We start from the raw sequence: 27378 nt of genomic DNA on the forward strand, positions 1-27378 counted from the left end.
ATATATCACTGGTCATTTCAGAGATGCAAATTAAAACACTGATGAGATTCCATCTCACTCCAGAAAGAATGGCTATTATCAAGAAATTAAGCAATAACAAATCCTGGCGGGGCTATGGGAAAAAGGAACTCTTCTCCACTGTTGGTGAAAGTGTAGACTGGTTCAACCACAGTGGAAATTAGTGTGGAGCATCCTCGAAAAACTAGGACTGAGGTTCTATTTGACCAACTATTCCCCATCTTAGTATCTTCCCAAAAGAATTAAAAGCATCATACCACAGTGATATATGTGCACTCATGTTTATAGCAACACAGTTTGTAATAGTTAAATCTTAGAAACAACCCAAATGCCTATCAACCAATGAATGCATAAAAAATGCATTTTTTTTATACACTGGAGTACTACTCAGCTGTAAAATAGGATAAACTTGAGACATTCATAGTTAAGTATATGGACCTTGAGACGATACTCGCGCACGCATGTGTGTGTTAGGGGGGTACTGGGGAGTAAACGCAGGGCTGTGTGCATGCTAGGAAAGCACTCTACCATTGAGATACATCCTCGGCCTGAGACCATACTCTTAACTGAAATAAATCAGACACATTTGTTTAAATACCACATTGTCTCTCTGGTGTGAGAAACTGAAAGTGTAAATAAGAAACAAAAAGTATAATAGCTACTGTGAAATAGGACGGAAATTGTTCAAAAGGAAATGGGAGTGGTGGTGGGGTAGGAACAGAAAAGAAAAAAAAATGGAAACAAAATTTTATAAATAAGGAAGGAAAAAGGGGTTGGGGGGAGGGGAATGGGAAAAAAAGCAGAGGAACTAAAATATACCATGCACAGGTGCAAGTTCCCGATGATAAATGTGAACATTACATATATCTAAATTGTATCAATAAACTTAAAAAACATACTCACTTTGCTTTATAAGGTGAATCAGAGCCAGAATTTTTTGTTTCCATTAAACTTTCATATTCCTTGGCCCTGAAGAGAAAAAGGGTTTTATCACTGTTAGTTATTTTGTTGATGATTTTTATAATAACCCAAAGCCTTAGCTGTGCTTTTTCCTTTCATAAAATCCTACTGTTATGGTCATAAATTAATTACATTAATTATAATACTCTGATTTTTTAAATTGCTTCTTTAAATTAATATCAATCCTATCATGAAAGACTGTTAAGTTTACATATATCCTCATAAGATATAGAACAGATTCATAAAAACACTTATGAGTTCACAGACTTGATTTAAAATGTTTTTTTTTTTCTTTAAGAAATGAAACCATCAGTATAATTCAACTTGAAAATCTATTAGATTTCTACAAAGTAGAATTGGCTAACTACAGAAGTACCTCAAGAGATATGTAATGTAAAAATAAGTAAAAAATGGTCATTTAACTTCAGGAAACTTTTAAAAGATCATGGAGATAAATTGACCAGATCCTCAAAGATTTGTTTCAGTTTTGTTTATACTAGGCACCACAGGTACTGAAAAATCCAAGGTAACACTTTCTTCCCACTAATAAGGCTCTAGTTTGTCTAAACCAGAAGTGCTACTCCTCAACAGATGATGAACTGAAGACAGATCTCCCTATAGCAATCCATTAATATTGATTTCTTTATCTGTCTTTTGGGAGAAAAGGAAGAAAAATATTATAACTGCTCATCCAAAGGATCCCTGTCTCAAAGAATTAGCCCAGGGGCCTATGAATAACTTAATCACAACACAGACCAATCTGAACAGCAACTGACAAATGAAAGAAACTCTGCTTCATAAAATGTGAAAAATGCAAATTATAACATTCCTAATAAAGAAAAAAAAATAGCACAATTAGTTTTTGGAAATAAAGAGATATCTAAATTGGACTAAAACATGGCTGTATGTATTTTTTCAACCTAAGAATGCTACTGCTATCAGCCAAAATATTAAAGTATATCAACATGGGTAAATAACTACTTGGCAGGTGAACACAGGTGTGACCTCATCTGAAAGGTAGAAAAAATAACCATTATGCAGGGTTAAATATGCTCCAATCTTTGTGCCAGGTACTGTACATTCATTATTTCATTTATACACAAAAATGTATGTGGTATTTATCCCCATTTTTCAAAGAAGACAGTGAGGTTCAGGAAGATGCCTATGATACTAGCCATACATTGAGCTAGGGCTTAAGGTGGGGGAGACCAAATCCATTCTTTCATTCATGCACACAAAACAAGAATTTTACCACCCATAAATTCTAATTTGACATGAAACAATAAATTACTACTTTTCTGTAACCTAACCCTTGTTGTGATTCACTTTTAGGAATCAGGTTAATATTTACTCAATAGGTCCCACTCCATATAAATTAGATTGTGGAGGATAGGAAGAGGGGAGGAGTAAGGGAAAGAAGGAGAAAAAGGGAAAGAGAATATATTCAAGCAACAATCTCCAGAAAATGGAAAAGACATAACAGCATTAAAAATACATAATTTCATAGAGCAGAGTGATGATGAATATGGGAGTTGCTATGGTAGAAAGACCTGAAGTTGATCAAAATTAATCCACTTGATCCATAAGAGACTATAATGCAATGAACAATTTTATTTTTTAGTGGTACTGGGGATTGAATTCAGGCCTCTTTTTTTTTAATCTCAAGGAAAGTTCTCGCTAAGTTTCCCAGGCTGGGTTCAAACTTGCAATTCTCCTGCCTCAGTCTTCCAGAGTGCTGGGCTTATATAAGTGTTCAACCATACCAGACTCACAGCAAAACTTCTTAAGAATGTTGGGACATACGCAGAATCCCCTCCTCAGCTGAAAGAGGCAGAGGAAATTTCTCCAATATTCACTGTGAGGAACTGATCATACTTCTAGAAGCAAAAAGTGTAAAGGTATCCATCACTGGGCTCCTCAGACTTCTGATTCTCTGAGTTGTCCACACCTGAATCTCCAAAGAATCATAAATTATAACTCCCACAAAAGTTTCTGCTCATGGATTTCTGTTCTAGTAAATTGTGATTCTTTCTATCTACCTATCTGTCCAATTAGGGTACAGTGATTTGTTCTGTGGCCTCATTTCTGTTATACATATAAGGAGGATAACTGATTTTGTTCAGCTTTTGACTTATTAGAATGGAGTGGCCATTTCCAAGATCCTAACATGCTGAACCCACAGTAGAAAGAATAGCTATTATTTTTGCAATTTGAGGCATAAATTAAACAATTTATATAAAATAATCAAAATGAAAGATACAAATTACCCTAAACTGAAAAACAAAGCAGTATAACTTCACTGATTAGGGGAGGGCGGTAAATACATACCTATGAAAACACAGAAAACAGAAGAGAATGCAACAGTAATCAACTCATGTAAAAAAGCCAACATTCTCTTTATACTAAAATCAGACAAAGACACTGTAAAGAAACTATACACCAATATACATCAGAAGCATATGTATAAAACTTCTTTATAAAAGATAAGCAAACTAAATCTGGAAAGATAGAAAAGAAAATACATTGTAAGGAAGTGGTATATTCCAGGAATATAAAGATAACATTTAATATGCAAATCAAGCATAGTTAAATGAGGAATTATACCTCAATAAAGGTGTTATACAAATCACTAGAATCCACTACACTGATAAACTAAGAATAAAAGAAAGCATTCTTAACCTGATACAGGGCATCTACAGAAAAACTTATACCTTAGTAGTGAAAAACTAAATGCTTGCCTACCAAGCTAAGGACTAAGGCTTCTGTTCTACATTTAAATGAAGATACAAGGCATCACAGTAAGATAAAAAGAAGAAATAAACAGAATATATCTGAAAAGCAAGAAATAACACTTTTTATACTCAGATGCCATGTTCACATATATAAAAAGCTTATATATTTATGGAACAACTATTACAGCTCAGAATTCAATTTGACAATGGGGAGGGGTATAAGTTTAATATGCAAAAAAAAATCAACTGGGGTTCTGTATACTAACAATAGAGAAATTAAAAATGAAATGAATAGCACTTTCAATAGCATTAAAACCATTACAATAGCAGGGATAAATTTCATAAAATATTTGTAGGGCATATACTGAAAATCACAAACCATTACTAGGAGAAATTAAAGAAGTTCTAAATAAATCCAGACACACTCTATAATCATGCCATTTCTTCCCAAGCTTATCTATAAAGTCAATACAATCCTAACCAAAATTCCAATAGGTTTTTCTATTTTATAAACAAAAAAAGATGACTAATGTCTATATGAAAATGCAAAAAGTCCTTGAATAACTGAACCATTCTCAAAAAAGATAAACCAGTTCTACTATTTTACTTAAAGACTCTTTATAAAGCTATGACAACCAAGGCAGTTTAAAGATACACAAATTTATTTATCAAAAAACAGAATTAAGCTAATAATCCAGAAACAGATCCATAATAATAGGGCTAATGCATTTTTCCAATAAAGTTTTTAGAGCAAGAAATTAGAGATCAGTGGAATAGAAGAAAGTCCAGAGCAGACTCACACAAGGTAGACTTCTTTTCTTTTTAACCAAACAGTATACATGCTAAAACATAATAGAAGAGGAAAGTGCTGGGACAACAGGCTATCTATATGGAAAAATAAACCTGGGCCGGTACTATATATCATTCCCATTAATTTATTTAAGATGAACTATAAACCCAAATGCAAAAGATAAAATTATAAAGCTTCTAAAAAATAAGAGGTTATCATTTTAACTTCTGACAGGCAAAGATCTCTAAGACATAACCCAGGAAGCATTAGACATAAAAGGATAATGCTCATAAAATAAACAGTATAAAAATTAAACTTTTATCAAAAGCTGTCATCAAGAAAATGTATAGCCAAGCTCCAGATTAAGAGAAAACTTTCTCCGTGTGTGTGTGTGTGTATCTGACAAAGAGTTTGTAGTCAGAATATATAAATCACTCAAAAATAAAACTACAAGCCACTTTTTAAAATGGGTAACATCTTCAAAAGATACTTCATAAAAGAATATACTGAATGGTCACAAAGCACACAGAAAGATGCTTGATAAAAGTGATTAATCACCATAGAATCTCAACTGGAACCATAATGAGACACTACTATATTTCTACTGGAATTAGGTAAAAACTTAAAACTAACAATACCAAGTACTGGTAGGACTGTGGAGCAATTAAAATTTGCACATATTGCTCATGGATGTACAAAATGGTACAACTACTATAGAAAATGTTTTGGTAATTGAACTTTCAGGTATGTATCCAAGAGAAATGAAAACATGTGGTTCACCCAAAGACTTGGTAGTTTTATTTTAAAATGCTTCAAAGTGGAAACCCAAATGTTTATCAAGGGATGAATGAACAAAAAATTGTGACATTATCCAAACAATGGATATGTTCAGCAATAAAAATAGAAAAAATTACATTTACACACCAACAGCCAAATTTCACAAACAGTACACTCAATGAAAACTAACTATAAAGGTGTATGATTGCATATGTGTGAATTTCTAAAACAGAAAATTTCAATCAATACTGAGAGTCAAGTAGTATCTATGACTGCCTCAGGTCAAGAATGGCAGAAAACTGACTACAGAGAAGCAAAACACAACCTCTGTGGGACAATGGAAATATTCTAAATTTTGATGGGTATGGATTACATGGGTATTTAGATTTGTCAAAACTCAAACTGCACACATAAGCTCTGTGCACTTCATTCAGTAAATTGTCTTAATGAAAAAGTCAATAGATAAAAGTATATATACACAAAAATACATCTATGCCAATAGTGGAAGAAGCAGAATTGTATTTGTTCCTATAATTATTTATATTTTTAAGGTCTTCTTTAATAACAAACAAATCAGGCCCTCAAGGAAGGCCTCACTTGAAAGGTGACACTTAAAGAAGGACCTGAAGGGAGTGAAAGAGCTCGCTGTGTGGGCAGCACCTTCCAGGAAGAAGAAAACAGACTGTGAAAGCTCTGGGGCTTCCAGAAGTGATGGCTGGGACTCACATCTCACTAGGCTCCCTGGTGAGGTGTTAAGCATGGAGAGAGGTAGGGCTGGTCAGAGGTCTACAGCCACCCTGAAGAGAAGGCAGAAGCACACGGATCAAGGGGAAGCAGCAAAAGGAGAGAGCGCTATCAAAATCCAGTATCTGTTGATGCAAATCTTGCAATGTCTGTAATCAGACTGAATATGAGGTGTGGGGGAAGGAGAGGCTGTGGATGACTGAGAAGGTTTGGGTCCAGGTGATCAAAATAGAACTGGTTCACTGAGACAGAGAAGACTATGGGCTATGGTGGGTTTTGTGGAGAGAGGAAAACAGGTCTGTTGGACACATCAAATTTGAGGGAAATTGAAGGAATAAAACTGGTAATCATTACAAATTAGAAGGTATTTAAAGAAAAAAAGAACCAAAGAACAAGTGTCAGGTCGGTAATTTCTTAGTATGAACTAGAAATAAAGTAAACTGTAAAACTATTCTTAGAAAGCTGGAGTGACTTCAAAACTAAAATCAAGAAAGCCTTCTCTATTCTTTGCATTGATGGACCCTCTGAAGTTACCACTGATTCTGTGAGTGTCCATAAAATGGACACTTTGATAGATCATAATCTGAACACAGAAGCAACAGAACAATAGTTATTCTAGTTCTATATTATTCTAGTTCTATATTTTTATAATCCCATGGGTCAAGTTTTTCTATCTCCAGAACATTTGGGAATAAAAGTGTAACAACATATTCAGAATACTTCTCCTCAAACAGCACTAGATTATGTACTAAGGAAGAGCTCTGTCTGTGTCCTCCAATGAGACCCATCAGTCACCAGATGACACTCGATGCCAGTGATGTAATGATGTACTACATGGTTGTCTGATCTTCAGATGTCACTTCAGCGGCTGATGATAAACTACAGGTCTGACAACTCACTTTCCATTTTAAGATATTTCTTGAACTTTTTCTTGTTGTGACAGGCAACCAAATTGATTAAACCCAGTCGTGGGGTTTGACACTACAGCCAGCAGACTTCTATTTGTTGATTGCTATTGATTTTCTTTGATACTTCATTTAAAAATCAATAGTTGGAAAGAAAAATAGGCTTGGTTTACACATATTTAAACATAGTATTGCATGCTGAAGGAGGCACAAGTTTGGCAGGGCTCTGGCATCCAATTATAAGAAGAGCTCTTAACAGGTGAAAGTAAGGGCTTTAGATCGATATGCAGTTTCTGTCTCAATCAAAGAAAGTGGCTATAAATTAGGCTCATCAGTGTTATTTCCAAGCCTTTCCAAAAGCAAACAACTTCAAACTTTTTTTGTCTTTCTTGGGTTTGCATTAAAAGATACCTCACGAATACTCTGTTTTGCTTTGTTCTTAACAATATTTAAATACCTGGAGTTCATCCGGGCTTTTATCCTTTTAGCCTTTTTTTTATTTTTTTGCCGGTCTTCTCCATCTTTCAAAGGCTCCGAGGGAGCTGAATTTTCAACCACAACATCAACAATATACTTCTTCAAAGAAAGATGCTCCTGCAAGATTAATCAATAAAATAGTAACAATGATGGTTTAAAAATAACATGATTTCTACAGACTAGTAAATATGAAAGATTAAACAGATGAAACTAAAAGTAAGTGCTATGAAATACTGGTTTCCACAGTCACTTTGGAAAACTTTGAAGAATTTGTTTTACTTGGGACTTCTCTGCCTCATCAAATCTTCACTGAACATCAACAGTGTTAAAGACTAAAAATACATGGACTGGATGAAATCCCCGTCCACAACACCACAAGTGTACTGTAAAAGGAAAGGCATAAATGTATGTCTTTTCTCCTGTTCTATATGAACACTCATGTTCCTATCTGGGGCTAAGTCTTCCACATGTACACTGGATTCCATTCCTTTTTTCTGTGTATGGCTATTTCTCCTATTTTTGGCACAATTGTTCACTTTATATTTAAATCACTTAAATTTTTTCTACTTAAATTATCTCAAAGGAATCCCCCTCCAGCTACTATACTTTTTTTTTAATGAAATGCAATGAAAGTTTATCCTCTTTGTCTTTACTTTAACTCTCATTCTCTCTTGAATTCATTTCTGCCAGCTTTTGCCTTAAAACTTGAACATGGTATAAATTGTGCTTGTCAGCGCCACCAAAAGGTACCTCTTGTTCTCACCTTCCTGTTGCAGTCTCAGCCCTAAATAGCACTCTCCCTCACCAAGACTCTTTCTTCATGTGGCTCCCGTCATTACATTGTTCTAATTCACCAGCTATTCCTTCTAGATCTTCTTTGTTGAAGCCTTTTCTTCTTGACTCCAAATACTCGTTTATACAAGAGCTGTCTGTCATCAGAGCTTCCCTCTTTTCTCTCCAAACTCATCCCTCAAATGCAGTGGCCTGACATATTATTTGCCCACGAACAATGCTCAAATTTTATCGCTACTCCTGACTTTTCTCCTAAACTCCAATTATCTACATAAAAAATATCTTCTCAAGCCTCTCCCGTAAATAATTTCCATGACCAGCATTTCTAAAGTAAAATGTCTACATCAAACTCTTATGCTCCCCATATACATAAAGTTGCCCAGAGGGTTTCCTATTTCAATAAACAGTAAAAACTGGCATAAATGCACACATCTAGTACATCAGCAAATCATGTCCAGTCTCTTTTCAAATACAACCCACATGTTATCCCCAATTCAAATGCTTTTTTGGCCACCATCACCTAACCTAAGTCACCAGTGACTTGCCTGTATCACTGCCATCATCTCTTGAATGACCTCCCACTTTCTAATTTGACTTCCAGGTCTCTTACTTATAGAAGCAGCCAGTTACTTTTTTAAAAATATAAATCATATCATTCCACTTATCAAAACTTGCTGTCTCATCACACTTAGGCTCATAAGTGTGATGAGACACAAATACTCCACAATGGCTTGTAACCTGCATCACTGACCGCTCTAACCTCACATAACCCTTTCCTTTATTCACTAAAACCACATCCACAGTGTCTTCTTGCTCCTCCCCACATTCTTCAGAAACATTACTGCCTCAGGACACTAAGTTGTTCTCTTAGGCAAAAATACTCTTCTCTTAGAAATTTGCATGGTCTCAACTAAAATGACCATTCAATCTTAAAAAAAAAAAATTCTTATCTGCTATCTCCTTACTTTGTCTCTTTTTCTTTACAGGTCTTGCCTACATCACTGTCTAACAGCATACATTCACTGCAGCCTCCTTCATTAAAATATAAGTTTTTCAAGAGCAATGACTTTCTTTCCTTCGTGAATGTTGTTGTGTCTAGGACTATGTCTGGCATATGGCAAGCACTCAATAAAAATGTGTTAATTGAATGAATAAAAAAGAAGATAATGTAACAGAAGTACTGATAAGGGGGTTATACAACATACACTAAGTGTCTCATACAAAATCATTCATTTAGTCTTTAGAACACACTTCAAGGCATGTAGTTTTACTATATTGATTTTAACTATGGAAAACTGAGATACAAACAACTTGCCTAAAGTTAAGTCAAAGTCATGACTGAGTGGCTTGGCAAACAGTACAACCGAGCTCAAACTTAAACCCAGACAGTATGATTACAGAGTCCACATTCTTGAGTGCTACCTTAGAGACAGAGGTGGAAATGAGCCTGTGTTATACAACTGTGTTTACTTTTCAAATCAGTCTACCAAAAGAAAAGTCCCCCAAAACCAAAAATCTCATAGTCAAAGGAAGAAAATATTCTTACATACGGAAGGAATTATTTTTCTTTCATAAACTACACCTGTTATATATTATCTTTTATTTTATAAGTAATAAAAAATGATATAAATAATAAGTATACCCATCTATACACAAGTAAACTTAAAAAAAATAACCTGGTTCTTTCTTTGCAAGGGAAATGGAAGAAAAAAGAAAGGGATGCTTTTCCCATAAGATATATAATACACAGGATAAGATATAAGTTGTATGTGGAATCACCATATATATTATCACCATATATATTATGGAACACTTATTATGTGATTAGCAACGGGCTGAATAAATTATACAGATTATTTCTTGTAATCTTCATAACCCCATAAGACAAGTGGAAGTACATTTACTTTTTACAGATACTTAACAAATAAACAGGCAAACCTCAAAAAGGTTTGGTATTATGCTCATGGTCACTAACCTGAAAGTTAAAACAGCTGGCTAACTTTGTAAGATCAAATTTTTTACTACTCTACATTCCCTCCCACTAAACTGTTCAGATAGGCTAGTCTTTGCCATGTAATTTCTATTACTACACTAAGGAAAAAGAATATTCTAAATGACATCTTTAACTCAGTGAAAGGTCCAATTATACTATTTTCAGCTGTGTATAAATATAATTTACATATCTAACAGAAACCATTAAGGATTCTACTATATAGTGGCAGGCACCATATTTGACTCTATCTACAACTACCCAGAATCACACTGTTAAAATAGACATTTGATTTACATATGCATTCACACAGACACACACATCAGGTATTCACATTAATTTTTTTAAATCTTAAAAAAATTGGTTGACTTAACAGTAATAACTTTTCTTAATTTAAACCATGTTGTGTTATAGAAAATATGGATAAATAAAATTAAGATAAAACCTCCTACGATTCTAACATCTAAAAATAACAAATAATACTTTGGAGTACATCATTCTGGAGATATGTTTCTTTGCATACATACATATTTTTATAAAAATAGAAAGTTACATTTATAATACTGTGGGCCTGTTTTTTCATATAATACTCTAAACATACTGACCATAAATTAATATTTTACAATATAAGGTTATAGCTACAAGGTATTTCATTTCATGGATATAAAAATTTTACTAACATCTTATTACTAGACATATAAACAATTTAAAATTTTTCAATACAATAATTAATGACATAAATATTCCTAGAGTTAATATTCAAACAAGGCAATTACCCCATTATGATCAAATCACCAAAATTAAATTTTTAGGTCACAAATTGCACATTTTTAAGGCTTCTGGAAAATATTTCCAAATTGAAAAACAAAAAAGGAAATTAATTTATGTCTTCACAGTAGTTTACCAATACCAACTGTTTCTGTTTTGTTTGTAATTCTGCCAGTTTGTTAGCTGAAAAACTGGTATTTGTACATTTGACCATTTGCTTGTATTTTGTCTTCCTGTGACTTAGAATGAGTCTTTTATTCAGCTTTCTATAAACAGATATCATGCTTTGTGTCCAGCTGTCCCCTCAAAGCCTAATGTGGTCATGGGGGGTAGGCTTTTCAGAGGTGGTTGAATCTAGAGTTTATTATTGATTCATGGTCCAATGCTAGGATTAAGGGTGAGTGCTACTCCTGCCCCAGGGCAAGTAGCCTGCATACAATATAAGGGACAGAAAATCTTGTCTCTATCCTGTTGCTTTTGCTGTCTTCCTCTGCCATGAAGGGTTGCTCCTCTGCTATGTGTCAACCAGCCTTAGAGCCAACTATGAAATGAAACCTCTACACACCAAGAGCTACATAAACTGTTTCCCCTTTAACTCTGGGTGTTGCAGTATTTTGTCTTAGCAATGAGAGAAAGGTAACTAAGACAATGCAATTCAGGTTTTTATATATTTGCTTCTAATGGCTTATATTATTTGTTTTGCTTTTTTTTAAGAGCAAAGTCACCTTTTGATGATAAAAGAGGTACATTGTTGAGTGTGACACAGGATAATCAACAGCTATTATTCTATTGAAACTGTGAAGGAACTAAAAAAGACAATTTTGGCATGGTTCCTGAAGATTGAAAGTATGTAAAGAGGTTTTTCTACAGTGAGCAAGTAGTTCACTACAATTCTTATATAGGAGAATTCTGAGAACAGTGGTAGCAGAGTTTTAGACTCTGAATTCACATGTAAAAACAGAGTAATTACAGTTTATAGCAAAGAAAAATCCATGGAAATATCTACAATACAACTACATGATGAGGATCCCAAAAGAAATAGGTTTCAGTGTCTGTGTAGGAGAAACCAGAGGGAGACAATGAGGAGAACAATGCAAGCTAAAAAAGGAAAAGTCATTCAGTGGAGAACCCATAAGGTCCAGGCGGAATAGCACCTGAAGTGAGAGGGGTCTGAGATGCAGAAGCAACAGAAGGACACTGCCTCACTGACGTCTATGTGAAGGAAGGGGAGTCCCTTGGCATGGACTGTCGGCACCGAGCCATAGATCTCCTCTCAGACAAGCCTCACAGGAAAAACTGATCGGTAAATGGGGCATAACAGACACAAAGGGGAAATGCACAGATGAAAGCAGAACAGGAAACAGGATAAGGAAATTTCAGGAAACAAGCTGTGATACTTTCCACAAAATGAATACAACAGGAATCTCTATGAGGTTAGAAGAGCTACCCCAAATCGCACCTCCTGAAAGTTTTATAAAGCTATCCAAGTGTGGTGGTGCACACCTGTAATCCCAGCACTCTGAGGCTGAGGCAGGAGCAAACTCAAGGTCCCCCTGGTGTATACAGTGAACTCAAGGCCAGCCTGAACTACACAGTGAGACTGCTTCTAAAACCAAAAGAAAAACAGTTTTATAAAACTAATTCAAGGTAAAAATAAGTAACAGAAAAGTAACAAGGGCCAAATGCCAAAGTTATTAAGAAAAACCTTACAAACAATGAAAATGAGACAAAGACCACCATATTGCAAACAGGGCCTCAGCCTATTACTCATTAAAAGCATGATTTGTGTTTTCTTCTGAGGTGGTCAGGAAGTTATAAATGTTGTTTTTGCTAAAGACCACTAAGACTCTTCACTTGGCCCTAGAGATGTCCAATACGTAAATAAAAGCAGAATAAGGCTTGACCTTCCTTTTGCCCTTTATCACTTTAAAACTTTGGTTGGATCCCTGCTCATCTCTGCACACAGGCATGGTAATTGCTGAGGGAATGTCTGTCTAAAAGTTGGCAAAACAAGGCTGACTAGCCCTCAGTGTACATAAGCTATCTCATCTACCTCCAAAACTGAAGGTAAGAGATTTATAGGAACATTCAGCTATCAGTAAGTGCCTAGAAGTTTCCAGTGCTTGTTTTAAACCTAAAGTCACCTGGATTCATGCAGAATCCCCACGAAACTGACACTGGCCTCAGCAGAAATAACCATCTTATGGAGACAGCACTGTCCCCTTGCACAACGAAAACAGAAAGAATGAACCCCTGGACCTGGCTTGCCTGGGGCTGGCTCGTTTCCTTCTTGTTCACAGGTCAGTCAGAGCTTCATGATCAGGGCTCTGCCCTCACGCCCCTCAAGCTGCAGCCCCTTCCTTCTGTCTCTCTCTTTCTGACTCTGTCTCATAAATCTGCCTGTGCTCACACTGACAGGTCCTGGAAGGCCCTTGTGTGAGGAAAGCCCAAGAGCCTGCACTATAGGACAAGCCAAGGCCTCGTTTCCTCCTGAATGCCTTCTGGGGGTAGTTATCAACGTTACTCCACGGGGTGAGCTGAGCTTCCCATCTCCTCCTTGGGAAACCTTTTTCTACACTGTCTAGTGACAAAAGCAACAAAAATATGCACAGACTCAAACGTAAGTGTGATAGTTAACTAACTGACTGTGTCAACTTGAAAAAGAAATGCCCAAACTGGATCAGCATAGTTCTGGGTATGGAAGACCCATCCTAGCGAGGCTTGTCGCCTGAATGGTATAAAAGAGAAATGAAGAAGGAAGGCTTGCTTCAGTTTCTTCAGAAGAGCTCCAGGCTTCACCTTGGACCCCCAGCACAGATTGCTCAGCCTCCAGCACAGACCTTTCAGCATTCTGGTGTAGACTCTTCGGCCTCCTGATGACTTTTGCAGGACACTGCAGGGAGCTCCAGGTCTTCAACTGGATACTTCAGATGGCCAGTATGCAGACAGAAGTTTTGCACTCTTCCATATCTGACTTCTGTGGGCAGCCATTGTAACTCAGTCCTGTAAATTCTTATATATGTATATCTTGCATTAAATCTGTTTGTCTAGTAAGCACTGACTGATACCTGGATTCATGCTAAAGTACATAAGAGAAATTGTAATAAAGTACACTAAAGTACATAAGAGAAATTGTAATAAAGCATGAGGGAACAATACAAATGACAATAATAAAAACTAAAAAATTAGGTCATAAAACTGAAAGATTGAAAACAAAAAATCCAGTTAAGAAACAAAAATAAAATAAAGACACACATAACAGTGAGTAAACAAGCTGGGCATGGTGGTGCACATCTATAATCCCAGTACTCAGAAGGCTGAGGCAGGAGGATCGTTGCAAGTTCAAGGCCAGCCTGAGCTACGCAAAGTGAGCTCAAGGTCAGCCTGAACTGCATAGGGAGATCCTGTCTCGAAAAAGACCAAAAAAATAAAAAGAAGTGAGTAAACACAACAAATAATGCCTCAAACAAATAAAATGTGAAAGAGAAATTTTACATAAAAGAAAGAAAAAGTGATTTGTGACTAAATGGAAATATTGGAGAGGCAAAGATATAATTTACAGACAATAGGTAATAGAATAATAAAATCCTTGAAAAATAAAACGAGTGAGGGAAGAGATGAAATGTTACAAATTTTAATTCAAAAAAACTTTCATGAAAAGAACATAATCAAAGATTACTGCAAACAGTAACCCACCCATAATGGCTAATATCAAAAAAGAGCCTATTAAAATTTCTGCTTTTTTTTAAAAGAAAAAAATTCTTCGGGCACTAGGGGGAAAAAAGCAAGTGACTTACAAGTTGGAAACTAGAGTATCTTCACCTTTCTGAAAGCAACATTTTAAGCTAGAAGAAAATGAAGTTATGCATTTAGTATGTGCAAAGAGACATGTAAGCTAAGGGGTATATACCTAAGTACAAATAATTTTCAAATACAAACAGCACAAAAAAACTACTATCAACATTAAAAAAAAAAACCCACTTCAGAAGTATTGCAAGTTTGAGCCAAATCTAGGCAACTTAACAAGACCCTATCTCAAAACAAAAAAACATAAGGGGCCAGGGATATAGCTCAGTGCAAAGGCCCTGGGATTAAGCCTCTGCGCCACATTAATAAATAACATCAACAACTTATTCTTATAAGCTCTTCCTGAAGACTCTTCTAAAGAAAATGCCACAGAAAACCAAAATGAGTGGACAGACATGAAATTAAGGATGAATGGTAAACACTACACATATACTGACACAAGACTAAATTAGGTACAAAAAAACTAAGTACTGGCTCTAGTAGGTGATAGCTACATCTTAGACTTTTCATAAAATTACTTTTTTTGGGGGGGTGGGGGTGCTTTTTGAGACAGGGTCTTGCTATGCAGTTCAGGCTGGCCTTAAGCTCACTTTGTAGCCAAGGCTGGTCTTGAACTCACAATGATCCTCCTGTCTCAGCCTCCCAAGTGCTGAGATTACAGGCGTGCGCCACCATGCAGGGCCTAACACAGTTACTATTTAAAAGATTAGGGAGAACATATAAAAAATTTAAACTGCTTTTTGCAGTTACAATGGTTGACCGTATTACTAATGTTATTCAAAGACTGTTGTGTATGTATGAGATAAAGTAAAGGTGATTGTGTTTTAAATCTATCACCTCCTGTATCCTTTAAAACTTGGGAGTTTGGTATGGAAGAAAACAGATACAGGATGTAATACAGATGATGTTAAACAAAACTAGAATCCTACATTTGAACTGGAAGGATTTATAAGGCAATTAATTTTAAACAGAAAAAATAAATCTACATGTACATATATAGATATCTATAAATGTGTACATATACACATATGTATATATGAATGCGTGTAAATACATGCATACAAATCACATCACATACAGCTTATTTCTTTACTAATTCTGTTCACAATTACCAACCCAGTAGCAATGAGCATCCCTGACAATGCTGAAATACCATTTCTCAGTAAGTACCCAGAACTTCTTCCCAAAATGGTTGATCATAGGTCTAACTACTATGCCATACTGGATAGCAGGAAACTATCAAATATGATTCGGACCATGTCAAAAGAACTTGAGAACAAACTTCTAGAGGCTCCCACTGAGTAAAAAGATAGTACAATTTGAGCTTCAAAATGGAAAACTTTTTGGTTTTCTGAAATAAGTAGCGACATACAGATCTGTACTGATTCAATCACCTTACTTGCCTAATTCTCTTATATTGAGGTTATGGAATAGGGCCAAAGTTAACTGCAAAGTGCAAAATGATGTACAACCCGAAATTCCTAAGTAACAGTGTTGACCAAAAGAGCCACATTCTGCTTTCTGGAGCTACCTTAATGTAAAGCTTCCAGTGCACTTCCCCTCACCCTTAGCCACTTCTGTCATGACAGGAAGCACACCAGTAGCTCCACAAGCAGGAGGTTGGGAAGTTCCTCTTGCTGGTCTAGACCCAGAATCCAGTGCTCAGATATGAATGTCCCTTGCCTTTGTTCTATGTGGTCACATTTCCTAACTTTCTAGTAAGTCTACCTTGCTGAACAACCAACTAGTCTCAAAGCCCAGTTTAATTAGCATTTAATAAATGGTTAGTAAAAGAACAAAAATAAAAATAATTTTACTTTCACAAAATTACCATGAGGAAATGAAAAATACAAAGGAATTCTTTATGAAAAAATTCAGGGCTGGGGATTTAGCTCAGCGGCAAAAGCACCTGCCTGGCAAGCGCAAGGTCGTGAGTTCGGTTCCCGATACCAGAGAAAAACCAACAAAAAGAAAAAGTTCACTACAATGAAATGTATAATAATGTATCAGCAGCAGAGAATTAATTATAAAAATTATGGAATACTCATTAAAGTGATACTATACAAACTTGATTAATTTTAAAATGCTCATCGTAAAATGTTAAATAAAAATTTAAGATTTAAATCTGTTATGCAGTTTTAGTTGTGTAAATGTGTGAGACTAGAATAAAAAGAGAAAATTAGATCACGATGTTAATAAGCAGCTGGGTGTGATGGTAAATTCTAATTCTTCCCAGAATTCTGGGAAGCTGAGACAGGAGGATCACTAATTCCAGCCCTGCCTGGGAAACTTAGCAAAATTAAAAAAAAAAAAAAATTTTAGTGGCTAGTGACGTAGTTCAGTACAAAGGCCTGTGTTCAATCTCTAGTACTAAAATAAAGTTAACCAGCATTACTTAAACTCTATCAAATTAATCAAATTAATGCTCTTAAAGACATGTAAGGAAAAGCAAGTTCTATAGTCAATTTACATAAGGTTATAATTGTAGGACCATTTGTTCTATAGAACAGTGAGCACCACTGAGGAAAATACACTCATCTTTTGCACCTACTCACAATTCCATTATGACACAGGCACAAGTTAAGACAAAGATACACTCTTTAAGATACGGTAACTATGATTTATTTCTTCACTTTTAAAATGCAAATCAATCAAGAACAAAAATCTTCACAAAGTCCTGGGGATCTCCTTCCTTCCTGATAACTTTTAAAAATATAATTTCTAGCCTCAAGGAGTCCTGTTCGATGGAAGTCCTACTTTCCTATTAACAAAAGCAGACATGACTTTCAGTCACATTTGATATTGTTGATTCTAAATAAGGACTAATAGCAGACATTATTTTCCTTTAGATGTCGAAAAACAGGTTGAGGAGAAATAGCACTGAACTATAAATAAAGAAATGCACAAGACAAAATCTGCAACTCATAACTGAGCAACTTTTCTGGGCCTCAATCTTCTAATTAGTAAAACAGATTGGGGAGCTTGGCAGGGTAGCATCTACCAGTAATCCCAGGTACTCAAGGGCTGAGGCAAGAACACTTAAAGTTCACGGCCAGCCTAGGCAATTTAGTGAGAGCCTATCTCAAAGTAAAAAGAGCTAAGGATGTGGCTCAGCACAGCACTTCCTGGGCTCAAGCCTTGTGTTGGGAGGAAGGAGGGAGAAAAGAAGAAAGAAAAAGAAAATTGAGAATAAATTCCAAAGCTCCCTTTTTCTAATATTCTAAATGTCAAGAAGCACAAAACCTACTTAAGGATGGTTATGTATTTACATACAAACAAACTATAGCTGTTAAGTCACAACTGTGAATTCTTATTCAAAAACATTGCAATACTATGAAAGACTAATAATGTACATAAGGAAACTAATACCTATATAGACATGATCTCATCGAAGTTTATACCCTTCTTATTCTTTTAATTACCTTTTATGGCACACCCGACTAAACCTCTGGCCTAACATAATTTACTATATTAAATGAAATAATTCATGCTGAGGTTTATGACTTTGATATTCTATCAGACTTCCTAAAGTTTCCTGTATTTCAATATTTTTAAATTGAGACATAAAAAAATTAAGCTACAGAAAGTTTCACAATCTTTGGGAAACAATGCAAAAGTTCTAAAACTAGGAGAAGCGGGAATATAAAAATGATACAGGATTTTGTTAAACTGCCATTTTTACAGACTTCTTTTTTTGTTTTTGTTTTTGTTTTTTGTTTTTTTGTCTTTTCTTCCAATACCAGGAATCAAACTCACGGCCTTGCGCTTGCCAGGCAGGCACTTTGCCACTGAGCTAAATCCCCAACCCCCTTACAGACTTCTTAAAATTTGTCTCACAATAAAAACATTTCATAAAATATGGCACATGGAAGTAAGAAATCTGCTTCTTATTATTTTAAAATATAGTAATATAGAACTGAGAATTTTCAAGGATGTTAATCTCAGATCAAAAGGATTAAAATGATTGCTCAGAAAAAGGGACCAAAGATTATCACAATTCTATAAATACATTTTTATTTGAAAATTAACAATGTTTAATGGAAATCTAATGTCATTCATCAGAAGCTAATTTCCCTGGAGCCAAAACTTTGCAAGACCACAGTAGGTGCCAAGTTACAAATCTACGCAAATAAGAAAATAATACAAATGTTTTTCACATTTTATTTAGAAAAACAACTTTTTTCTCTCAATTTCATCCTGTACCTTCTAAATCAACTTTGCAATTCAATAATTCAATGATATTAGTTTATTCAATAATAAAATATCATTTGTCTTAAATTCTTCAAAATATCTTAAATTACTGTACTCTTCTTCAGGTTGCCGAGCACAGCAATAAATAGCATTACAGGAAGCATTTTCCAGCTCTTCTCCCTGTGCTCTACTAGAACAGGGACAGGCTGGAGGCTGGAGGCTGAGGACTTGGAGTGTGTTTTTGTGTCTCTAAATGATTATGAGATCAGGAAGTAAACAGCAAGGGAGATGCAAGAGCAAAGGAGCTGCGGAAAAAAAAAAAAAAGAAAAAAAAAAGGAGCTGCGGAGATGTCTGGGAAAGAAGAATTGAGAGATAAAAAGGAAAGGAAAAATTGAGAGACAAAAAGGAAAGAAAATTGAGAGATAAAAAGGAAAGAAAATTGAGAGATAAAAAGGAAAACTCAATTTAAAACACAGACTTGTTAGACAGCACTTTACCATATATTCTGAATAGTGCCCTCACAAATACAGCATACTAAAAATAGCTATAGTTCCAACTCAATTTATGAACACTTAATTCAATACCTACTGTGTATCAAGGGCTTAGGCTAACTGCTTAAGTAAAGAGGAACAATTCTCCAGATGTCAGAGTTTTACTCAGAATAAAACCAAGAATCTGTGTTCTTTTGATCTATATCATTCCTCCAGAAAACTATTATAGGAGATTGTCCTTCAGAAGAAGTTTTAAGGAACTCTTTAAAGCAGATTTGTAAAATTGATATTCCTCCAATGGCATTAGCTATGTCACACAGACTCCTTAGATATGATCCCAACATTTTTCAAAAATGAAAGCATCACAAAGAAAAATTCCTATTAGAATGAACATGTTCAGAGGTTTGACAAACTGAAATTTATCTGAGGTGGATTCATAAGACATTTGCTAGTGCTTCCTGAGTGATGGCAGAGTATGCAAGCAACTGATCAAGAAATGCCCTAAACAATGAAAATTTTGAATGTTTCACTATATTTAAATTGTTTAAAATTTTCTCAGACAGTAAATTTGAGGAAGTCTGAACTACAATGCCTTTTATCAAATGATGCCCTATGTCATAGCATGATTTGGAAAAATTAAACAAACATGGCAAAGAAACTTCTTAAACTAGACAGGCCACTTAAATTATACAAAAGATTCAACTCTGTCAAGATCCCTTCTACAGATATAGGACATGCTTATGTTTTTATCAGTTACAATCTATGTATTACATTGTTTCAAATGATAGATGAGATAAATGAAGCTAATGAAATACTACAAAACAGACACCATGAGAAAGAGAAAGAGCCATCTTCTGATAAGGATGATAGTCCACCATCTGTCCCCCTGTCATTCTGTGACAATTACAAATACTCCGTCAATTTTCTGGTAGGTGGAGATGATGAATGAGGCAAAGCCTTCTTCTACAGATTCTGACGCTCTTTTCTGATCCAATCTGAGGTTTAACAGATGACTCAAAGAAAGGCCCAGAGTTCAACAGCTTTTTAATTCATCATGCTATGAAGAATGAGATAGGTCTGAGCTCAATACTGCAACTAGGAATGGTTCCCCTGTATTGAAACAGCTCTGGGAATTAAAGGGTTTTTTCTCAGAATACCAAGATTTCAAATACAGTAACCTGGATTACTATCAAGTTCATCTTTAGAAATAATTTCAAGAATCAAGCAACAATAATGCCATATATCACGAAAAACATCACCCTTCAATCCAAGCTCTGAGGGGGATAATGGTCAGAGGCAGCCCTCCTCAGCATCAAGTGCTTTCCCTGGCACTGGGTGACAGGCACGCAAGGGGTCAGGTGTGTCACATCATACCCACAGCACCCAAGCCTCTGTGTTACACTAAAAAGAATATAGAAAAATGTGCACTACATGGACATGAGAGGAAAGGCAGAGGCATTTTACTACATTCATGTTAGACAAGGCAGACTTCAAAGGAAAGAACATCACCAGGCATAACAAAGATCATTCCATAATAGAGAAAAGGCCAATTAACAAAGAGGACACAATAATCTTTGTCATTTATACACCTAATGATGAGATTTAAAGCTACATGATACAAAGGCCGATAAAACTGACAACAGAAATAGGGACGATTAAGATCAGAGATTTAAAAACCCTTCTCTCAAAAACTGAGAGAACAATTAGACAAAAATAGCAATGATATGTGTTCAAGCAACTTTTGAGGGGATGGATGTGTCTACTATCTTGATCATGATGATGGTCTCATGGGTGTATGCATGTGCCAAAACCTACTAAATTATGTAACTACAGGTAAACAACTTAAAGAATGACAGTTATACAGTACTTCAAAGCTCCAAGAAAAAATTGTTCCTAAACCTTCAAATGAAAGAAGTTGCCCAATTTTCAAATTTCTTACATTAAGACATACTGCAATGAAAATAAAATTGTATGACATACTACAATACTGCATCTGTTTTTTTTTTAAACCCTTAACTAAAAGACAGACACAAAAGACTAATAGAACAAAATCCATCCATAAGCTATTAATAAAGAGATCCATCTAAAACCAAAGAGAGAATAAAACTTGATAAGAAATGAAAACATTATGACTAAAGGGGATATAACTAAAAAGATAAATTGAAAAATATTCATCAGTAGTTCATGAAAATGATTTTAAAATTAAAAACAACTTTCTGGAAAACTCTCAGCAGAAGAGAAATGGATTTGAAGCCAAAATCAAAAGAGACAAAGAAGGTCACCAAATATTATCAATGGAACAAAAACCAAGAAGCTATAATTATTATACATACATGCAAAACTGAACACTGGAGTACCCAGTTTTATACTGTAAGCACTACCACGCAAAAAGGGAGAGAGGGAGGCTCCAAGGCAGTCACACTGACTTCAATAGCCTACTCTCACCAATAGATCACAAAAAAGTCAACCAAGAAACATCAACGTTAAATTACACTGTATCAAATGAACTCAGCAGACATCTACATAACATTCTATCCAGCAGTTATACACTATTTTTTTTTTAATTAACAGAACTTTTTCCAATACAGGTCATACAATTAAGGCATAAGTCAAGTCTTAACAACATCAAATTTCTTTCTTGCATTTTATCAGATCACAATGGAATGAAATTATAAATAAACAGCAAAAGAAATTGCAGAAAACATAAGACAGATGAAGACTGAACAACACTTATGAGCAAGTGTTAGGTCATAGAAAAAATAAGGTAGAAATTTCAAAATTCATTAATCAAGTGAAAATAGAAACACAACATATCACAATCTGTGGGATACAGCGAAAGCAGTAGTGAGAAGGAAGTTTACAAATATGGGTGCCCTAGTACAGCTAGAGAAGAGAGCAAAGACCAAGCCCTGGGGTATGCCAACATAATAAACAAGTAGAGGTGGAAAGGAAAAACCAGTAAATGATTGGGAAGGACTTACCAGCAAGCTAGAAGAAAATATGCTAGAGGCCAGGAAAAGAAAGTATTTCAAAAAGATGAGTTATTTCCACATGGTCTCACTTGCATGGAGAAGTTTAAAAAGTCATCTCATGTAAGTAGAGGATAGAATAGTGGTTATCAGAAACAGGGAAGAGGGACTGGGCATTTAGCTCAGCGGCACAGCGCCTGCCCCACAAGTGCAAGGTTGTGAGTTCGATTCCTGGTACCAGAAAAAAAAAAGAAACAGGGAAGAGTGAAGAATGTGTGGAGAGAAGATAACTAACAGGTATAGAGGTGTCACTGAATAGGAGGAATTAGCATTATAGGACAACTACAGTTGACAATTCATTGTATATTTCAAAAGAGCTACTACAGAAGATTTTGAATGCTTTCCAACACAAAAAAATAAGTGTTTAAGATGATATGCATGCTGCTTACTCTGATTTGATCATTGCATATTATATAAATGTATAGAGATGTCACATTGTACACTGAAAATATGTTCTACTATGTGTCAGTTAATTTTTGAAGGTAAGTAAGAAAATCAGGGGCTGGGGATTTAGCTCAATGGCACAGCGCCTGCCTGGCAAGCACAAGGCTGTGAGTTCGATTCCTGGTACCAGAAAAAAAACAAACAAACAAAAAAAAGAAAATCAGAAATTCAGATCCTCAAAAAAAATATGAGTGCCTATATTAAAACAGAGGGATCTTAAATAAATACCCTAATGATGCATTTAAAGGCTCTTAAAAATAAGAACGAAATCCATAATCAGTAGAAGGAAATGAAACAGGCAGAAATAAATGAAATAGAGCGTGAAAAAAAATATAAAAGATCAATATCAAAGAGGTAGTTCTTTGAAAAGATAAATAAAATTGACGAACCTTTAGCTAAGCTGACCAAAAGACAGAGAAGACCCAAATAAAATTAGAGTCAAGAAGAGGGGAATTTCAGATACAGCTGAAATTCACAGGAACATGACAGAATATTTTGAAAAATGACATGCCAATAAATTGGAAAACCTGGAAGAAACGGACACAGTTCTGGAAACACAGGACCTATCAAAACTAAAGCAAGAGGATATGAAAAACCCAAGAACATCAGTAACAAGAAATGAGATTGATGCAGTAATAAAAAGCCTCCCAACAAGAACCTAAACAGATCAAAATAAGCAGTGAGACTGAAACGGTAATAAAGTCTCCCAACAAAGAACAGCCCAGGACTGGATGGAGTCACTGATGAATTTCATCAGACCTTTAAAGAAGAATACCAATGCTTCTCAAATTATACCGTAAGTCAGAAAGGGACAGAACCTATCCAAGTCATTCTACAAAGCCAACAGTACTAACCTACCAGAACCTGATAAGAATACCACAAAAAGAATGCTACAAAACAATACCCCTAATGACCCTAGATGAAAAGTCTTCAATAAAGTACTAGCAAAGCAAATTCAACATCACATTAAAAAGATTAAACTCCATGATCAAGGTGGTTTCACTGCAGGGATGCAAGGGTGGTTCAACATATGTAAATTAATAAACATAATACAGCACATAAATAGAATGAAGGATAAAACTCACATGATCATCAACAGATGCAGAAAAAGGCTTTGATAAAATTCAACATCCCTGCATCATACTCTGAATAAATAAGGTGCAGACAGATCATGAATCAACATGATAAAAACAAACAAACCTATAGCCACTATCATACTGAATAGGGAAAATGTGAAAGCATTTCCTCCAAGATGAGGGTGTCCACTCATACCACTATTACTCAATGTAGTCCTGGAATCAGTACAGCAACCAGACAAGAGAAGGAAATGAAAGAGATACAAATAAGAAAAGAGGACGTCAAATTACTCCTGTTGGCACATAATGTGATTCTATACCTAGAAAACATTAGAGTCCACCAAAGTCTTAGAACTAATAAATTCAGCAAAGCAGCAAGACACAAAAACAAAATACAAAAATTGGTACTTTTCTTATACACCAATAAAGAAGTCACTGAGAAAGAAATCAGAAAAGCAATCCCATTCACAATAGCCTCACATACATACATACATATATACTTGTGGAATCACTAGGCAATATATACATACATTGACACATCACATTTTACACCTTGAATATATACAAGCTGTCAACTGTACCGCAATAAAACTTTAAAAATTAAGATAGTAAATTTTAAGTTTTGTATATTTCACTAAAAAAGAAAAAATATTTCTGCAAAAACACATACTAATAACATGCAAGTATACTGACAATCAAAATCTTCAAACAAAAAATAATTTTCTATTTCATGCAACAGGTTCCCTAGAATAAAAGCAAAAATATGAAAAATTAGCTGGCTTATATATGAAGCTAATATAATCCTGAAATAAGAAAACCCTAAATAATTCTAAAACAAATTCATGTTGTATTTAATACCACCAAGTGAGTTTGTTTTTTATTTTGATGTTTTGATTTTTTGAGACAGGGTCTTGCTGTAAAAATCAGGCTACCCCGAACTAACTTAGAGACCAGGTTGGCCTTGAACTTGAGGCAATCCTCCCGCCTCAGCCTCCTGAGTGCTGGGATTACAGGTGTGCACCACCACACCTGGCTCACCAAGTTTAAAATTAGGAAAATTAATAAGAAGAGAAAAAGCAACCTTTGCCCAATTAAATTTTGTTGAACATGCTATTTTGCTTTTGTTAAAGCAATTTTGTAAAAAAAAAAAACAGTCAGCAGATGAAGGAAAAGTCCAACAAAAGTGAATGTTGTTTAATATCTTATAAAATTAGGGATACAAGGAAAATTCCTTAACTTGATAAAATATGATTATAAAAACCTATAATTAAATTCAAACTAAAAATTAAAGAATTCATGGTAAAATAAAGTCTTAATTTTATTCAGCCTAAAATACCAAATTACTGAATTAACTACCTGGTTCACTTTGTCCTCCAAACTTTGTAGCTAATTAACACAGTTGAAAATATGTTAACAGTAAACTGCATGCCTTAGTTATGTGTATTCAGTCAATTCTACAACCTTAAAAATACATGGCTTTATTTTATAATTATTTAGAATTTCTTATTTCAAGAAACATTTTAAAACCTGTATACATCTATCTGAACAATAAGGTCGAAGCTTCCCTAAGCAGAATCTCATATATGGCCTCTTATAACGTTATCAGATGACACTGCACAAATTTTAAAAATTTTGAAGAGTGAAAAATTAAGGATAATATTGGCTCAACTATCCAATTTTGCTAAGGTGGTATTTTTTGAGGCAAATAGATTCATTTATCTAACTTTGAGCACAGATTAAAACAACAGAACGAAAAAAACTCCTGAGCAACATGGACATATTTTCTCTAAGGCTTTTACTTTTAGTAACACTACCTATGCATATTATTTATTTATTTATTTATTTATTTTTTGGGTACTGAGAATTGAACTCACGACCTCACGCTTGCCAGGCAGGTGCTTGTGCTGCTGAGCTATATCCCCGGCCCTATGCATATAATCTAAACGGTCTAAAAAGCAGTTTCTTATTTATGCATTTGTTCCTTGGCCAGAAGCAAGAATTTTAACTGATTATTTTTCTCTGTGTTCCTTAGTAGATATCTGTGTAGCAACTTCTTCACTTTTCAGTTTTAGGGCTATCTGTGACTTCATGTCACAAAAGTAAATATTTAGCTCTATTTTCTATACCTGGTCTCATTATCTACACTTTGTACTAGTCCACCCTTCCAAATACACAAAAAGGAAAAAAAAAGTATTAACATCTTATCTGGGTGGCAGGAAGATGGGACTAAACACATTAAGGGATGGTGCTGAAATACTCTGGAACCTAAAAAATGTTCTGAGAGGAAAACTAACTTGAATTATTGTAAAATTTTGTAAACTTTGTGATTTTTGTCATGCTATAGATGTGCCTTCTGTGCCAGTAACAAGAAGGTATAGTGACTGGTAAAATTATTATGATAAAAATAATTATTACTACAATTCAGGAATTTTGAACCAAAATAGACACTGTCTAATCACCTAAAAATACCTAATATGAAACTAAAATATTGGACACTAAATTTTACATAAAGAATAAGGTCTTATTGCAAGTCACAACGTTTGTGATCAATTATATATATATATATATATATGTCCCCCCAACTTTGGTACCAGGAATTGAACTCAGAACCTCACACTGCACATGTGGTACCAAAAGAGCTGTATCCCCAGCCCTCAATTATTTATTAACATGTTCACAATGGGGCTATAATTCATATGTCTCACTACGGGGCAGCTTATACCACTGGCAGTACATGCCTGACTGTCCCAGCAGGCAGTTTTTTATTAATTTTATTAGTAAAAAGACCAATAAAAATGATTAGATCCATTTGTACCTCCACGGGTACAAGCTGCCCGATGGGACAGTCATGTATGTACCACCACTGGTTCAAACTGGCAGGAACATATTAAACTAAATGAAGAGAATCTAACTTATGCAGGTAAAATGTCAACATTGTCATCTATCCCCACTGTTTAAACAAAACTATTCCTGTTCACAAGCTTCTATAAAAATTCACTGCTATTTCTCCCCGATAAAAGTGTTATGGATTTCAAGATTATGCACACATAAAATTTCTACATAGGTGTGGTGGTGGATCCCAACACTAGAGAGGCTGAAGCAGGAGCATGAAAGTTTGAGGCCAGCCTGGACTACCCAGTGAGATCCTGTCTCAACAACACAACAAAATGTTTTATACATGAAATACTTAGAATCTCATCCTACTGAAATTTTCTGCACATCTAAAGAAATCACCAGCAGAGTAAAAAGAAAGCCCACAAATTGGCAAAAAATTTTAGCTAACTGTCCCTTGGACAAAGGTCTTCTGTCTAGAACATATAAAGAATTAAACAACATCAGCCCCCCAAATTCAAAGACCCAGTCCAAAAATGGGCAGCTGAGATGAA

At 35.0% G+C, this 27378-nt stretch overlaps 1 protein-coding gene across 4 annotated transcripts in view; it reads right to left on the minus strand.

Moving 5' to 3' along the window:
* Positions 1 to 27378, minus strand: part of Scaper (S-phase cyclin A-associated protein in the ER) — a 341699-nt gene that overhangs the window by 181119 nt on the left and 133202 nt on the right. For all 4 annotated transcript variants that reach the window (XM_005393476.1, XM_005393474.1, XM_005393475.1 and 1 more), the window contains exons 21-22: positions 7384 to 7520; positions 922 to 987 (exon numbers count right to left, since the gene is read on the minus strand). In XM_005393476.1, the coding sequence (XP_005393533.1) occupies positions 922 to 987; positions 7384 to 7520 (203 nt within the window). The remainder of the gene's footprint in view (positions 1 to 921; positions 988 to 7383; positions 7521 to 27378) is intronic.

The sequence above is a fragment of the Chinchilla lanigera genome, unplaced genomic scaffold, assembly GCF_000276665.1.
Source record: "Chinchilla lanigera isolate Chin_1 unplaced genomic scaffold, ChiLan1.0 scaffold00049, whole genome shotgun sequence".
Classification (NCBI taxonomy): domain Eukaryota; kingdom Metazoa; phylum Chordata; class Mammalia; order Rodentia; family Chinchillidae; genus Chinchilla; species Chinchilla lanigera.